Source organism: Natator depressus, chromosome 4, assembly GCF_965152275.1.
Source record: "Natator depressus isolate rNatDep1 chromosome 4, rNatDep2.hap1, whole genome shotgun sequence".
Taxonomy (NCBI): domain Eukaryota; kingdom Metazoa; phylum Chordata; order Testudines; family Cheloniidae; genus Natator; species Natator depressus.
The window spans coordinates 40,725,960-40,742,084 of NC_134237.1; the positions used below are offsets into that span (position 1 = coordinate 40,725,960).

The 16,125-nt window shown below is 40.8% G+C and overlaps 1 protein-coding gene across 1 annotated transcript in view; it reads left to right on the forward strand.

The window, feature by feature from the left end:
* Positions 1 to 16,125, forward strand: part of BLTP1 (bridge-like lipid transfer protein family member 1) — a 228,614-nt gene that overhangs the window by 83,501 nt on the left and 128,988 nt on the right. Inside the window, exons 17-21 of the mRNA XM_074950819.1 lie at positions 650 to 828; positions 974 to 1,080; positions 6,127 to 6,335; positions 12,523 to 12,750; positions 13,415 to 13,552. Coding sequence (XP_074806920.1) covers positions 650 to 828; positions 974 to 1,080; positions 6,127 to 6,335; positions 12,523 to 12,750; positions 13,415 to 13,552 — 861 coding nt within the window. The remainder of the gene's footprint in view (positions 1 to 649; positions 829 to 973; positions 1,081 to 6,126; positions 6,336 to 12,522; positions 12,751 to 13,414; positions 13,553 to 16,125) is intronic.

Here is a 16,125-nt window from a genome sequence, read left to right on the forward strand (position 1 = left end):
AAGCACATAGTCTAATAGAGAACTGTATTTAAAATTCATGGATTCTTTCTTTTGACTCATCCAGCAATTTTCTGAGTGACCCTGATCAAGTTTCTTAAATGTCTCTGAATGTTCTGCCTATACAAACTAACAGAGATAATACTTAACCACCTCACATGAATCTTATGAAGTTTGATTAATGTTTAAAAATACTTGGAAACTTTTTATGAGCAGTGATGTAAGTGTGAATTAGTAGTAGTAGTAGTAATTAGAATTTGAAATCTTCAGATTCTAGGGTTTTGGGGACTTGAATTAAATATTACGTTTTTGAGGTTTTGTGATTAAAAGGACATTAATGTGTCAGTGTGCTCTAGAGGGCAAATCAGAAAATGTGACTAGAAATCATGACTCCTGTGTTCTATTCCTGGATGTGCTATATGGCCATGAGCAAGTCACTTGGAGCATGATTCTTTTCAGAAGTTCTGAACACCTCTGATTCCAGTTGAAATCAGTGGGAGCTGTGAGTGTTCAGCACTTCTGAAAATCAGGACCTTACATCTCCTTGCTGCATGCAGTTCATCTGTCTATAAAGTGGGTATACCGATGGATAGAACCGTACAAATAGTACTTTGAGTTCATTTTATGAATATTGTTAATATTTCATTTGTAGGGAGAAGATGTCGATCTTCATTTATTTCTACCAGATTGCCATCCTAGTAAATATTCTCTCTTTATGTTGGTGAAAGATTGTCATCCTAATAAAATAAGTCCTGAATCCTGTATTTCGGCTGAATGTCAAAGTGGTCAAAAAACAGGCAAGCCCAAGTGGAGGAATATTACTCAAGAAGAGTGAGTTCTGTTACCTCATGGAATATATATTAGCTCCTTGTATATTTGTGTTTGGAGTAGAATATTATTAGTTCTGTTGTCTTTTTGTATGCAATAGAAAAAAATGAAACAATGGGTACTTTAAAAATATCTTTCTTTTGGATAGGGCTGGATGGGTTGAATGCTGGATTGTACCAAGTGTTACATTCACAATTGACTACACTTGGCATCCAATTTATGCACAGAAGGCAGATGAACAGTTAAAGCAATCACGTAAGTGTCACTTCATTTCTGTTGTATTTTAAGAGTGATTGCAAAAAAAGCTGTGACTTAGTATGGTCATTTTGATTTAAAATTGTAGTTTGCACCAAAGAAATTGAAAGCATGCAGATGTAACGGGGCCATGGTGATGGGCAGGCAATATTTTGAATAACTTTACATTCCCCTTCTTCCTGGACTCCAGCTTAACTCTTTGCTAAGCACAGGGTAGAGTTCCATCTTTTCAGGACTTGTCAAAAAGCATTACACAGAGTTAGACCTCAGGGCTATTGTGTGTAAAACCACGGTAAACGGATGTTAATAATTCAGCAGGATACGGACCCTGGACTTCAGGAAAGCAGACTTCAACTCCCTCAGGGAACGGATGGGTAGGATCCCCTGGGGGACTAACGTGAAGGGGAAAGGAGTCCAGGAGAGCTGGCTGTATTTCAAGGAATCCCTGTTGAGGTTACAGGGACAAACCATCCCGATGTGTCGAAAGAATAGTAAATATGGCAGGCGACCAGCTTGGCTTAACGGTGAAATCCTAACGGATCTTAAACATAAAAAAGAAGCTTACAAGAAGTGGAAGATTGGACATATGACCAGGGAAGAGTATAAAAATATTGCTCGGGCATGTAGGAATGAAATCAGGAGAGCCAAATCGCACCTGGAGCTGCAGCTAGCAAGAGATGTCAAGAGTAACAAGAAGGGTTTCTTCAGGTATGTTGGCAACAAGAAGAAAGCCAAGGAAAGTGTGGGCCCCTTACTGAATGAGGGAGGCAACCTAGTGACAGAGGATGTGGAAAAAGCTAATGTACTCAATGCTTTTTTTGCCTCTGTCTTCACTAACAAGGTCAGCTCCCAGACTGCTGCACTGGTCATCACAGCATGGGGAGTAGATGGCCAGCCCTCTGTGGAGAAAGAGGTGGTTAGGGACTATTTAGAAAAGCTGGACGTGCACAAGTCCATGGGGCCGGACGAGTTGCATCCGAGAGTGCTAAAGGAATTGGCGGCTGTGATTGCAGAGCCATTGGCCATTATCTTTGAAAAGTCGTGGCGAACGGGGGAAGTCCCAGATGACTGGAAAAAGGCTAATGTAGTGCCAATCTTTAAAAAAGGGAAGGAGGAGGATCCGGGGAACTACAGGCCAGTTAGCCTCACCTCAGTCCCCGGAAAAATCATGGAGCAGGTCCTCAAAGAATCAATCCTGAAGCACTTACATGAGAGGAAAGTGATCAGGAACAGTCAGCATGGATTCGCCAAGGGAAGGTCATGCCTGACTAATCTAATCGCCTTCTATGATGAGATTACTGGTTCTGTGGATGAAGGGAAAGCAGTGGATGTATTGTTTCTTGACTTTAGCAAAGCTTTTGACACGGTCTCCCACAGTATTCTTGTCAGCAAGTTAAAGAAGTATGGGCTGGATGAATGCACTATAAGGTGGGTAGAAAGTTGGCTAGATTGTCGGGCTCAACGGGTAGTGATCAATGGCTCCATGTCTAGTTGGCAGCCGATGTCAAGTGGAGTGCCCCAGGGGTCGGTCCTGGGGCCGGTTTTGTTCAATATCTTCATAAATGATCTGGAGGATGGTGTGGATTGCACTTTCAGCAAATTTGCGGATGATACTAAACTAGGAGGAGTGGTAGATACGCTGGAGGGCAGGGATAGGATACAGAGGGACCTAGACAAATTGGAGGATTGGGCCAAAAGAAATCTGATGAGGTTCAATAAGGATAAGTGCAGGGTCCTGCACTTAGGACGGAAGAACCCAATGCACCGCTACAGACTAGGGACCGAATGGCTAGGCAGCAGTTCTGTGGAAAAGGACCTAGGGGTGACAGTGGACGAGAAGCTAGATATGAGTCAGCAGTGTGCCCTTGTTGCCAAGAAGGCCAATGGCATTTTGTGATGTATAAGTAGGGGCATGGCGAGCAGATCGAAGGACGTGATCGTCCCCCTCTATTTGACATTGGTGAGGCCTCATCTGGAGTACCGTGTCCAGTTTTGGGCACCACACTACAAGAAGGATGTGGATAAATTGGAGAGAGTCCAGCGAAGGGCAAAAAAAATGATTAGGGGTCTGGAACACATGACTTATGAGGAGAGGCTGAGGGAACTGGGATTGTTTAGTCTGCGGAAGAGAAGAATGAGGGGGGATTTGATAGCTGCTTTCCAGAGAGGATGGTTCTAGACTATTCTCAGTGGTAGAAGAGGACAGGACAAGGAGTAATGGTCTCAAGTTGCAGTGGGGGAGGTTTAGGTTGGATATTAGGAAAAACTTTTTCACTAGGAGGGTGGTGAAACACTGGAATGCGTTACCTAGGGAGGTGGTAGAATCTCCTTCCTTAGAAGTTTTTAAGGTCAGGCTTGACAAAGCCCTGGCTGGGATGATTTAATGGGGGATTGGTCCTGCTTTGAGCAGGGGGTTGGACTAGATGATCTCCTGAGGTCCCTTCCAACCCTGATATTCTATGATTCTATGAATTCCCAGTCAATTTTCAAGGAGAAAGTAAAACAAACATTTAATGCACAAAAAACACATTGTAAATAGTGTTTTCAATACTATGAATATTTTTTAAGCAAAAGCTATTGGAGAATAAATCTACTGGTGTTCCATCTACAAACTTCCCCCTTTTGCTTCTCTTACAGAAAAATCTTATGTTAAAACATCATATTTTAATGTTTGTATTTCAGTGCACATATCAAAACACATTTCCCCCTGATCTTCTCTGAGATGATTTCTTCTTAATAGTGTGGCCCTAATATGCAGTGTTTCACCTGGACTCTTCAGAGTTTGAGACATTTCAGAACCCCATCAGCAAAACAAACAGCCTGAGGATCTCCATAGCTAACAGTATTCCAGCTCTTGGCTCAATAACTGAGTGATCCTCACAGTTGCTGTTGAAACAGAAGTCTGCATCCCGTATCCAAAGTGGTACAGGGATTGGAATCAGCATATAAAATATCAATTTCCTGAATCTCGATAAGGTTCTCTTTCTATAGGATACCATCTTCTCCCCATAAGTCCTGCCAAGACTTATAAGTCAGGCAAGAATGCACAAACCCTCATTTCACTAAGTGCTGCCCCATTTCATTCTCTCTCTCTCTCTGACAGAACCCCAGTTTAGAGCAGTTAGCTGATAGCCAAATGTAAGGCTCTGTTGGTGACAGATGCTTCCTCCCAAGCCCTTCCTCTAGGTCCATAAAACACATTGCGGTGGACCAAACGTTATCCTAGTGGAGGGCTGCCCTAGTAAATAAAGCTAGAATAGTACTGACCTGTATCCAAAGTGGTACAGGGATTGGGGACCCCCCCATCATAGTAGACAACTCTTGGTCCTGTATCAATCAGTGCTGTGTCGACTGTACCATCTGTAACTCTTATATTTATAACCTTTCTGCCCTGCACTATAGCTCAGCTCTCAAGGGTACCTAGAGTATGACCTGCCAGGTGGGTTGCCCACAATGAAAACTTCATATACAGCTTCAGGGCATGCAGAGCATATCGGTTAGCTCCCACACATAGTCTGAAAGTTTCTGGGTCCTTCTAACTGAATTGCCCTACTCTGCACATGTGTATCGACAGACTATCTAATATCCATGTCTCCTCCCTGTTGATACTTTCCCCCTACCCTGGAAAAAAACAATCCAATGCTACAGTATTAAGCTTGTGGGTTACACAGATTATCAATTCTTGTCAAGTGGGATAACCTGAATCTTTGAGTTGAATCAGTTTCACCAAAAGCATGGTTTTCAATTTCAAATTTTAAGAAGATGCATCATTTCTCTAAGTGAAAAGCGGGTAACAATGCATTAGACTTGTCCAAACTTGTTAATCTAACCTTGCCCTTTACCTAACAAATGGAGCACTTCCGCTAAATGAGTCATTTCACAAATCCAAAAATTTCTTGTGTGGAAGACAATATTATGGGGTACATTAATTTTGCCCTGTAGTTGGTTTTCCAAGCGATCTTTCTATTCTTTAGGTAATTTTGTAATATTCAGCTCTTACAGTATTGTACCTTTATAGACAGAGATGGAAGTAGGTTTAGAAACAGGAATGTGCTGGCTACCAGTGTTGCCATTTTCAGCTGGCAATTTACTATAGATATATAGTTATAGTAGAAGTGAACCAAGAGGCTGGGTTAGGAGTGCTACAGATTGATTTAATGGAAGGTATTTCATACATAAGTGTTGTCAAGGATGAAACTGCGAAGGTGCTTGTGGGAGAAGGGGAGGTAAATGGACAGGGGAAATTGGAATTATTAGTTTGAGGGGGCATACAATAAGCTCCAAGATAAAGTGATAATCTGAAGGGGCAAGTTGTAAAATGGGCTTAAAAGTAAGGTTAAGCAGTTTGTCATTGATATGGTAGTAAAGTGAGAGCAAGTGAAATGTCTCTGAGTGTGGAATGGTGTCATAATGATGAGCCAGGAAGGTGATTTTTAGAAGTAATTTTAATCAATGTGATTGGGCCAAGGTAGGTTTTAAAAAGGACTGCAGAGGTTTAAGTAGTCCACGATTAGAGATAAGTCCCTCCATGAGAAGATAATCTAGGTCACTTGTCTAGAGCTATACTAGGTCTATAGTGCTAATGGGAGTAAAAAAAAACAAGTAAATTTTTATTTTCTGACAAGTCAGTTAAAATTCTGAATAGACACAGGGAACAAATCTGTTGGGTAAGAAAGAGATGCATCTTCTATATAATCTGTTTTCTCATCATGACATGTAACCAAATAATGGCCATTTTAAAATTAAATACTGAGTATTCACAGTAGAAAAAGAATAATAAACAATATTTTTTTCCATAATTTATCTTAAAGATATTGGCTCTCTTGTGCACAGTAGCTGTTGAATAAAACATTTCATACTCTGTTAAAATTACTTGTTTTTTCATTGTTTGCTTGGAGAAATGTATTTATTATACATTATAGAAATATCAGTTGTCTGATAGCCACCCACACTGGAAAACTACAAATCTGTTCTAACTTAATCAATGTTCATTTGTAGAAATTCACAAGTAAATTCAAAAGATTTACCTTTTTGTTTATTCCTAAGTGTCAGAAATGGAAGAAACTATGTTATCTGTACCAAGGCCATCACAGAAGACAGCCGATAGAATCATTTCCTCTCCCACAGCCTCAACTTGCCTTCCTATTGATCCCTCGGAACTTCCACCTGATAAGCTACATGTCGAACTAGAAGTCTCCCCAGATTCTCAGATCACCCTGTATGGACCTCTACTAAACGCCTTTCTGTTTATAAAGGTATGAAGAAAAGTAGCACTCACCATTCTGACAAGTAGGGAAGAAATATTTAACAAGATTAGAAGTTCAAACCACTCCAATTTTATAAAGCAGCAAATACCCTATAAGAGAACATGCTTAATTTTTTGGAATTGTGGCACTTGCTTGTAACAAGGTCTTCTCATAAGTTGCTAAGAACCTTGTTTTTCCAAAACAGAAGCAAACCTTTTTTGCATTTAATTGAAGTTAACCGTACTCAAGCATGGTCAAGTTTAATCAGATAAAATACAGCTTACTTACAATAAGAGCAGTCCCATGCAGAATCTCTTTTTAGTGTTAAACAAATAAAAACCATGGAGTCCTCTGTCCCAAATAAAAACTAGTAACTTAGTGATGTTTTTTCTAATGGGTGTGTAGTGTAATATTGGCGATGACAGCCATGTGACAGACAGAGAGTACTTGATAGTCTAGTGTGGTATAAAGGTTTTTATTGGTATGTGTTTGCAATAGTTGTATTACTCAAGCCACACATGAATTAAACAGGTCAATCTAAAAAAGTGACATTTTAAGTATAGAAAAGAGGTTATTTTTAGGTGCTTTCATCTCTCTCCTGCGCCCTCTACACTTGGACTAAGGCATCTAGCTTGACAGGCAGAGGATATAAAACAGTCCCAATATATATATTTTTAAACACTAGAAAATGCCTTAAATAGCTTTTCTGTAACCATGTGTGTTATGTGTAGGATACATGATACGGAATAAAGGTTTGTATCGGCACTTATTTCAGTTTACATAACTCACTTGTGACTTTGTTACTTATGAGTATTGTACTCATTGCAAACTCACAGGGTGAAAATTTATATTGTACTATCTTGCTCATGAGTGAATGAGAGTGTGTGTGTGTGTGGGGGGGCGGTTGTTGTTGTTTTGGCCCTAGTAGATTTTCTGGATTCCTTTTTAACTTGACAAAATCCAGGAAATTCAAATTTATGGCTGATAGTGCATCATTAACTCATCCCCATTGTGCATATATAACCCACACACCTTCTGGGTGTGGTGTTCCGTCCCATCTGGTGGCACCGAGACTACTTAGAAAGAGTTAAATGAGTCTGCTCTACAGCCTTAGCTAACAGCCAGTTGGCTTTTAGCTCATGCAGTAGAGGCTCATGCACTTTAAGCTCCAGAGGCCCAAAGTTCAATCCCATCTGACGACGGCCGGGGTCTGTCAGTGTTACACATAGGTATTGTCTGACTCTTTGAACAGGGAGTGATTAGTGTCTTACTGGATGCTGCTATATGTTTGCATAGCAGGGAGCATGAAAGGATCATTTCAGCCTTAACTGTTAATTTAATGATATCTTTGATGTTGGTTTTTGGTAGTAAAAATTCAAACTGAGCTACCCAATTACACTATAAACAGATGTTTAATTAGCATCCTTAATTTTTTTTAGGTATCTTTGCAGAACTTGGACCCAGCATACACAGGGTTCTGCTTAGGGACAGCATTTCTTTAGAGACGCCTGATTTCTGCAGTATATTGAATTCTTTGAAATGTCTATAGTGATGCACAGTAGGTGGTAAAATATTTAGAGTAAATTAAAACTTTGAAGACATACCCTCCAAGGACATATAAAATAGAATATTTTTCATTTATTTTCTTAGATATTAACTTTTTCATTTTAAAATGCTTCCATTTCCTCCTTCTTCTTCTTGGCTGTGTCTTCTTCTAGGGCAGTGATTCTCAATCAAGGGTACACATACCTCTGGGGGTATGCAGAAGTCTTCCAGGGGTTTGTCAACTTGCCTAAATAGTTGTCTAGTTTTACAGCAAGCTACAGGAAAAGCACTATTGAAGTCAGTACAAACTAAAATTTCATACAGACAATAACTTGTTTATACTGCTCTATATTATTACTAATCATTGGTTTCAGAGTAGCAGCCGTGTTAGTCTGTATCTGCAAAAAAAAATATATCTCACACACACACACACACTCAGTCCATATGTGTATTTTGTGTGTGTATATATCTATATGGAACACATAGTAAGAAAATTATTTTTATATATATATATATAAAATATTCTTACTATGTGTTCCATTCTATGCATCCGATGAAGTGGGCTGTAGCCCACGAAAGCTTATGCTCTAATAAATTTGTTAGCCTCTAAGGTGCCACAAGTACTCGTGTTCTTTTTACTAATCATTGTTTCTCAACCTGAGGGGCGTGATTAATTTTATAATTGTATGGTAAAAATGAGAGAGTCAGCAATTTTTTAGTAGTAGTGTGCTCTGAACTTTTGTATTTTTATGTCTGATTTTTTTAAGCAAGCACTTTTCAAGTGAGGTGAAACTTAGGGTATGCAAGACAAATCAGCCTCCTGAAAGGGGTACAGTAGTCTGGAAAGGTTGAGAAACAAGTGTTCTAGGGGAAATGGGGGTAGAGCGGGTATTGTTGTTGTCTTTCTGGTGTAAAAGGGAAGGAAGTGAACATGTGAATCTCACTTGATTGATTAGGAAACGTTCATTTGCTCAGAAATTTGCTTGGAGTAAAGCAGGTTGGCTCTATGATCAGTTCTTTTAGGAGGCTTTCATTGCATGGCAGAGCAGGGGGAGTTTTCTGAGATGGGGGTAAATTGCAAGACCTTTTAAGTAATCAACTTTCTTGGCTGTTCTGAGACACTTACATAGACTGGAAGAGAATTTTGGACATTTGTGTAAATTATGAATTTTAGGTGGGACTTTAAAAAGTGCTCACCAGTGGCTTAGCTGTGCTCTCATTGAAGTCAGTGGGAGTTTAACCATTGAATGTGGTGGGAGTAGAATTAGTCTAATATGAAGTGCATTTGAAAAATCTTCCCCATCTCATGATATATTTATACTGTAGCATCCACATAAGGGGTGGCATGATAGGAAGTTTTTGTTCTGACCTTGTTACTGTAAAACTCTGGAGATTCACATGATAGTTTCCCCTTTCTCAGAACTCTTGTTCTCTGGAGGAAGCTTCCTCTGATAAGGCTGAACTCCTATGGTATTTATAAGCCATATTATGTCATCATACGGGGAATGCAAGTGCTTGGGTCTTCTAAAACTACTGAAATACTCTTCGAAAATTTAAATGAATGAGAGTCTTTCCAAGTGTTCCCATTTGTTATACTTGCTAGTATTTTTGTCATTTGTGCTTAGATTCTTTTTGTCCAACTTTGTTGGCAATGTACCTTCTTCTTTTTTGTTTGTACTTGCTTCTTAATGACTTTTGTGTGATAAGGTTGGGTGTTCTTGTTTTTTTTTTTAAATTTTCAGTTTGTGTTCATGGATTCTGTATGTGGGAGGTTTCAGTTGCATATGTATTTTTCAGAGTTTAATATGACTTTCAGTTCTTCTAGCTGTGAAGCCCTTTAATGTGGAGCATTCTGTTTCTTCAATTCACCAATTTGTAATAATGCTTGTAGCACTTTGTATCCTCTATGAGAGACTCTAGCAGCAAGTTCTAAGTATTTTTGATACCCTCTACAGGTCCTTCCTTAACATACTTGTGCCAGTTCTGTATCTGTCACAACATTCAGCTCCTGCAGAGAAATGTCCTCTGAAATTAGGAAAACATTTAAGTGACTGTTCCAAAAAAAAGAAGGGGGGAGAGACTGTATGGTGGAGCTTCTAGGGTGACCAGACAGCAAGTGTGAAAAACTGGGACGGGGGTGGGAGGTAATAGGAGCTTATATAAGAGAGAGACCCCAAAATCGGGACTGTCCCAATAAAATTGAGACATCTGGTAACCCTAGGAGCTTCTGAGGTGAAAGCTGCTTATTTTGAGTGCATTGTATAACATTTTAATTCATAAACCACTTTAGAAAGAACTACTATAATTGAATTATATTGCATGTCCCAGGTCAGGCTTTGGAATATGCCTTTTATGCAGGTCTTTTTCAAGGGTTTGGAGGATATTAGTCTATTTTCCTTCTTTATATTAGATAGTGCCTCTTTATGATTTACTTGACATTGTCTCACATGCTTGGATTGGGGTCTTAGAAGGCAAGTGACATGAAGGGTGAGGACAGAGGGATACAACTAAATATATAACATATTAGTGTACACATTTGAGTTTTAAAAAATGATCCTCATTAGCCCCTCAACCTGGTCATTAATTGTCTGTCTTATAGGATGAAGGTAAATCTCAGACATTTAAATAGCTTTCCTCCCCTTGCAATATTTATTTAAATGACGGGGGTGGGGGGGGAATTAATTCCTCCATTTAAAAAAAAATTCTGGCTATCTTTTTCTAAAAATTAAATTGTATATTTTGTGACTCAAGGGAATAGTAATTGGATATAGATCTCTTGATCTCATGGTTATTAATTCAAATCTAGCCCAGATTAGTAATGACAAAAATATCCTTGCAAAGCTGAAGACTGGTGGGCTGTGTGAAATAAGTTTGGACTCAGTCTGGTTCCCAATTGACGAATGTGTACAGCTCAAAAACCATCACCACAGTTGACATTAATTGGAACATTCTTGACAGTGTTGGGGCCAGAGATTGGCTATACATGGAGATTGAATTATCTTATTCCTAGAGTGGCCTCTTCCAGAGTGAGTGAGGTAGCACTATTTATACATGTGCCATGACCATTCTGTGGCTAAAGAGAAGACTTCATACCTCAGGGTGCTCTGTCCAGCACCTCTCCCCAAAGTACTTAATTAACATGAAAATGTCATTTAGTAATAACCTTTTGTTGTCCAGAACCCCTCCTTGAAGTATCTAACTTGTTAACTTGCTTTACTTTTCCTCAGCATTTCTTACCTTTTTCTAAAAAAACCCCACACATAACTTTTAAAAATCTGGGTCTGACACACTTTATAAATAAAATGTAGGAAATCTCTCATATAATGGGGTTCAAGCTTCCCAAAAGAATTTGACAGTAGTTATTTCTGTCTGAGTTAATTGAGTGGGGATTGGCTTAGAAGCAAAATGAATGTTTGACCCAAGAGGATGAATTTGTGAACTTCTGATATGCTGCAGGCATGTAAAACTTGCAACAATAGATGTGTCTGGAAAGAGGTATTGGATGACTGTTGTTCATGTCTGACCGCTGTAGGCTGTACATCATAAAAAAAAATAATTAAAAAATAAATATCTATCTAGCAGTACCTATAGCCCGGTGCCAGAATACTTTTTTTTTTTAAATCCTGCTCCTGTCCCACTTCACAATTTTTTACTCCCACTCCCACCTGCTCCCGCTTTTTCTCTTGACTTTTTGTTCTGCTCCCGCTATTATGGCAGCAGGATTTGCAGGATACCAGTAGTGTTGCAGAGCTCTAAAATGGTCCCAGAAATGGCTGGAAGTGCTGCTCTCAGCAGATGTCTCTCCACCAGCACCCACTCCATGCACCCCTGTGTAATGGGATCGGAACCCCACACCCTCCCAACTTACCCATGGAGAGGGATCAGAGTCCTCATGCACACCTAAAAGGGGATGAGCAGCCCCTGCGTCTCCTAATCGATTTGTATGGGGAAGGGAAACCTCTAACCCTCCACACAAGTGGCTGGAGAGCCCATGAATCATCATGCAAAGGGGATGGGTCCCCATGCGTCACCATCCCCAGGCACAGGCAAGGAGATCCCGCGGTAGCTCCCTTACTTCTGTGCTGCTGCTAGTGGCAGTGCTGCCATCAGAGTTGGGCAGCTAGAGAGTGGCGGCTGTAGGCCGGAGCATTCGTGTTGTTTGCTGCATGGGAAAACTGTTATTTTAATCCATCTCTCATCTCGCCCCACAATAGCCACTCCTACCCGCATTGTTTCTTGAATTTTTATCTTGCTCCCACTTTTATGGCAGTGGGATCCCGGTCCCACTGCAGGGCTCTACTTCCAACCACGTATTTGTGTCACAGTACTGAAAGTAAAATTTAGTATAGCTAGGTTGAGGTTGCTTGCGAAGACAATGCTGTAAGACCCTGCTCCTGCAAAGCACATAGCCAAGTACTTAACTTCGCTCACTGGAGTGATCCTACTGTAATTAGTGGGGCTGCTGTTATGAGCAAAGTTACACCCAGGCTTCAGTGTTTCGTAGAATTAAAGCCTTAGTACTTATCAGGGTGGCGGGGGGAGGGAGGGGTATAGGACTCGGATATAGGATAAGCATGGATTTGTGTTGCATGATACTGCTAATGACACAGTTGACCTTCTTTAATGATGACTGTGATAATTCACTTCCCAGGAAAATTACTTTGGAGAAGATGACATGTACACAGATTTTGAAGAAGTCATTTCAAGCCCTGTCCTGTCAATGTCAACATCTTCAAGCTCTGGGTGGACAGCAGTTGGATTGGAGAATGACAAAAAGGGAAGTGAGAGTTCAGCCAAACCAGTTCATCCCCTAACCTTGCGCCCTTGGGACATTACTGTACTCGTTAATGTGTACAAAGTGCATGGACGGCTACCAGTGGTAAGCTGTTGGGAACCTTGGTCATCATGGGAAACCAAGTACTTCTTAATTTCTTTAAAATATTTTATGAAGTATAGTAAAACTGATATGCATTTAAAAATTATAGGCTATACTGCAGTATGTGTGAAGCCAAGTGCTTCATGAAACTCTTAAGTTCTATCCTATCATTGGTGGGTTTTGAGTTAAATTATGTATTTTTTTCCATAATAGGTAAATGAATGCAGAAATTTGATACTTGGTGGATTTTGCTGTTTGAGTCAGAATTAGATAATTCTTGTGTGTAAATCCATTTTGTATTTAATGAAGAGTAGAGTTCCATCTAGTTGATAGTCATTATTTTTCATCAGGCATAATGATTACTCTCTAAATCAACAGGGCAACTCACTAATCCTGCAATCTGATCTGTGCAGGCAGACCTTTATGGAGCCCCATTAATTTTAATGGGACCATGGGACTCTGTGTGTGTAAGGGTTCCCCTGCACAGATCAAACTGTAGATTAGAGAAGCCTATGTAAATTAATATTAAATGGCGTTTAAAGTCACAGACTTTTTCATCAAGCACAGGAAAACTGTCACATTCTGCAGAGGTTTTTCATAATCTGACAATCTCAGTGGTTTTGTGTATCTGCAACTTCTCACAACAGGATATGTTGATTAATTTTAGCACAGCAGCACGGATGGTCCTGAATGCCCTACTGCTTTCTTGGAAAGACTGTGTTTTGAGATGAAAAAAGGATTTAGGGAAACTATGCTGCAACTTGTACTATCCCCATTGAACTTATTCTTGAATGACAGCTATCAGGTAATATGAGTATTCTTTTGTGTTGGAGGAATGCTGATTTTTATTGTGAAACTAAAACTGAACCATGTTTTGATTGAATCCTCTCTAACACACACACACACACACACACACGTTTTCACAAATGTTTTCAAGATAACAATTCATGAAAAGCATTTAAGAAAACTATATAGTAGTAATTTTGCTTGTCATGCATTCTGTATTTATCACTGTTCAGCCTTCATTCTTAGTTCATACACAAGTGAAAAGGATTTTTTGTCCTGTTAATGTTGTTGCCTTAAAACTGTGTAGAATTTGGGCTTGCATCTGAGCCAGGGACCAAGTAGTTCCACCTCCCTAGTGAGCAATGGAAGACTTGCAGCTGAATCATCTGATTGGCCAGCTTGACCGCTTGGCTGGAGGAATCAACAGACATGCTCTTAAGCCCAGCAGCAGCATTTGGCTGACGGTTGGCCAATGCTTATGTCTGCAATTGTGATTGCTTCTGTACCAGCCTTGCTTCCCTGCTCAGTTCCTGGTTTCTGACTCTGATTTTGACCATTGGCTCTGACTCATGGGGCCTGACTCCAGCTCTGACCACTAGGCATGACTACCCATGCCCCAGTCTGTGACAGTTTGAGCAGCTCAAAATAAAAAGGGGTAGCTTCCTTTTCTAGGGTGGATCCTACAAAAGCTAATATCCCCTTGTTGGGTTTGGTAGATGCCCTGCAGAATTTACAAACCCAGATTAGGGCTCTGCAGGTGCAAAACACTGCTTTTCAGAGTCAAGCCCTGCCTCAGGTCCATGGAAACTGAAGATTTGTTTACTAAGCAAGTTCAATCAGGACTATGGAAAGTTCCCTGGCTTTCTGAACCAATGTTGGCTCCCGTTCCTATATGCCTACAAACCTACCCCATGGACTGGTCCAGGTTGGGGCTCATCACCAGTTGCTGGCCAGTAGGTGCTGGCCTGAGCCCTTCTATTGCTGGAGAAATCTAGCCCCCCTCTGCGCCAACTTGAGAATTTTGCATGAGCCCTTGCAGCTTGGACATAGTCCAACCCCATCTCTCCGATGAAGAAAAAGATCAACACCAGGCATTGGGTCTATTCCTCTACTGTGGAGGTCCAGAACACTTTCCCTTGAATTGTCCAGCATAGGGTTGATCTGCTTGTTGGTCAAGAAAACGCCAGGGGTCTGGGCAGGGCTTGAACTTCACCCCTCGCTCCTGTCCACAGCACCTATTTGTCTTCAGGTAGCTTGATGGCATCTAATCAGCACCCAACACACTTTAGGCTCCTGTTCTGTCTACAACATCCCCTGTCGATAGAGGTCAGTCTGGAAGCACTGGTGGACTCTGGTATCTCCAGTAATTTTTTGGACATAGAATTTTCCCTAAAACATAAGATCCTGACACAATGTAAGGTCATCTCTGATCTAATAGAAGCCATCAGTGGTTCTCTCCTATCCTCAGGCCCAGTTTCACAAGAAGCCTCATCTTGGAGGTCACTGCCCTTCAGTGTCATTCAGAGTCCCTCCCCCAGTTTGGTTTGGTCCAGTCCATTCCCCACACTTGCTGGTCATTCTCTGCATCATGTGGCTTGTTGTTCATGATCCCCACATCCTTTCGGGTTCAAGCAAAGTCAATTTTAATTTCTTGTGCTGCCAGCAGTCCTGCTTCCCTGCTGGCAAGTTCGAGGTTCGAGCTTCTCCCTAGTGCAACTCCAAGCAAGTCCACTCCCCTCCCCCAGAAGAATTTGGAACAGGTGCACTCAGCTGAAGGGGTCCCTACTGACCCCAACAGCTTCCCTGGCAGCCTTGGGGATACCAGCCAAATACCAGGACTTCCGACATTTTTGAAAAGAAGAAAGCTGATGTCCTGCTCCTGCATTGGCAGCATGATTGTCCTATAGATCTCCAGCCACGAAGATGAGGTGCTCAAAAACTATCTCCAAGAGAACCATAAGTACCATAAAACAGGCTCTGCTGGGTGGTGGCTTATGTGGAATTATTATAAGTGAACTCTGAGTATGATGATAAGGGAACCCAATCATCCTGGGTGATAATTTAAAAAGCAGTGGAGATATTGCTCCAAGATGTATCTGGTTAACCCATTCCATCTGCCCGTTGGTCAGAGAGTGATAAGCCAATGAGATAAAGGATTCCATGCCAAGGAGCTTGAAGAGTGGACACCAAAAATGGGAAATAAATTGTGGACTTGGATCCGATATATCAGTAGGCAAACCCATGATATCTGAAAACATTGTCCAAGAAGAGACTAGCTGTTGGGCAGTTGGGTGGCATAGGAAGGAATGAAAAGCACTATCTTGAAGAAGATCAACCACAACCAGTATAATTATTCAGCCATGACAGTGTGATATGAAGTCCAGTAACACAGCAGACTAGGTTTTGGCAGAATGGGTGAGGACTGGAAGACACTGAATGGACTGGAGTGTGCAATCTTGGTCCAGGAGTGGTCAAGTCCTACAATGGCAGGAAAATGATTAAGTAAGACATACCCAGATAAACCTAGTTTGTTTGAAAAGGTCATGTGAGACAGTATCAAAAGCCTTACTAAAGTCAAGATATACCACATCT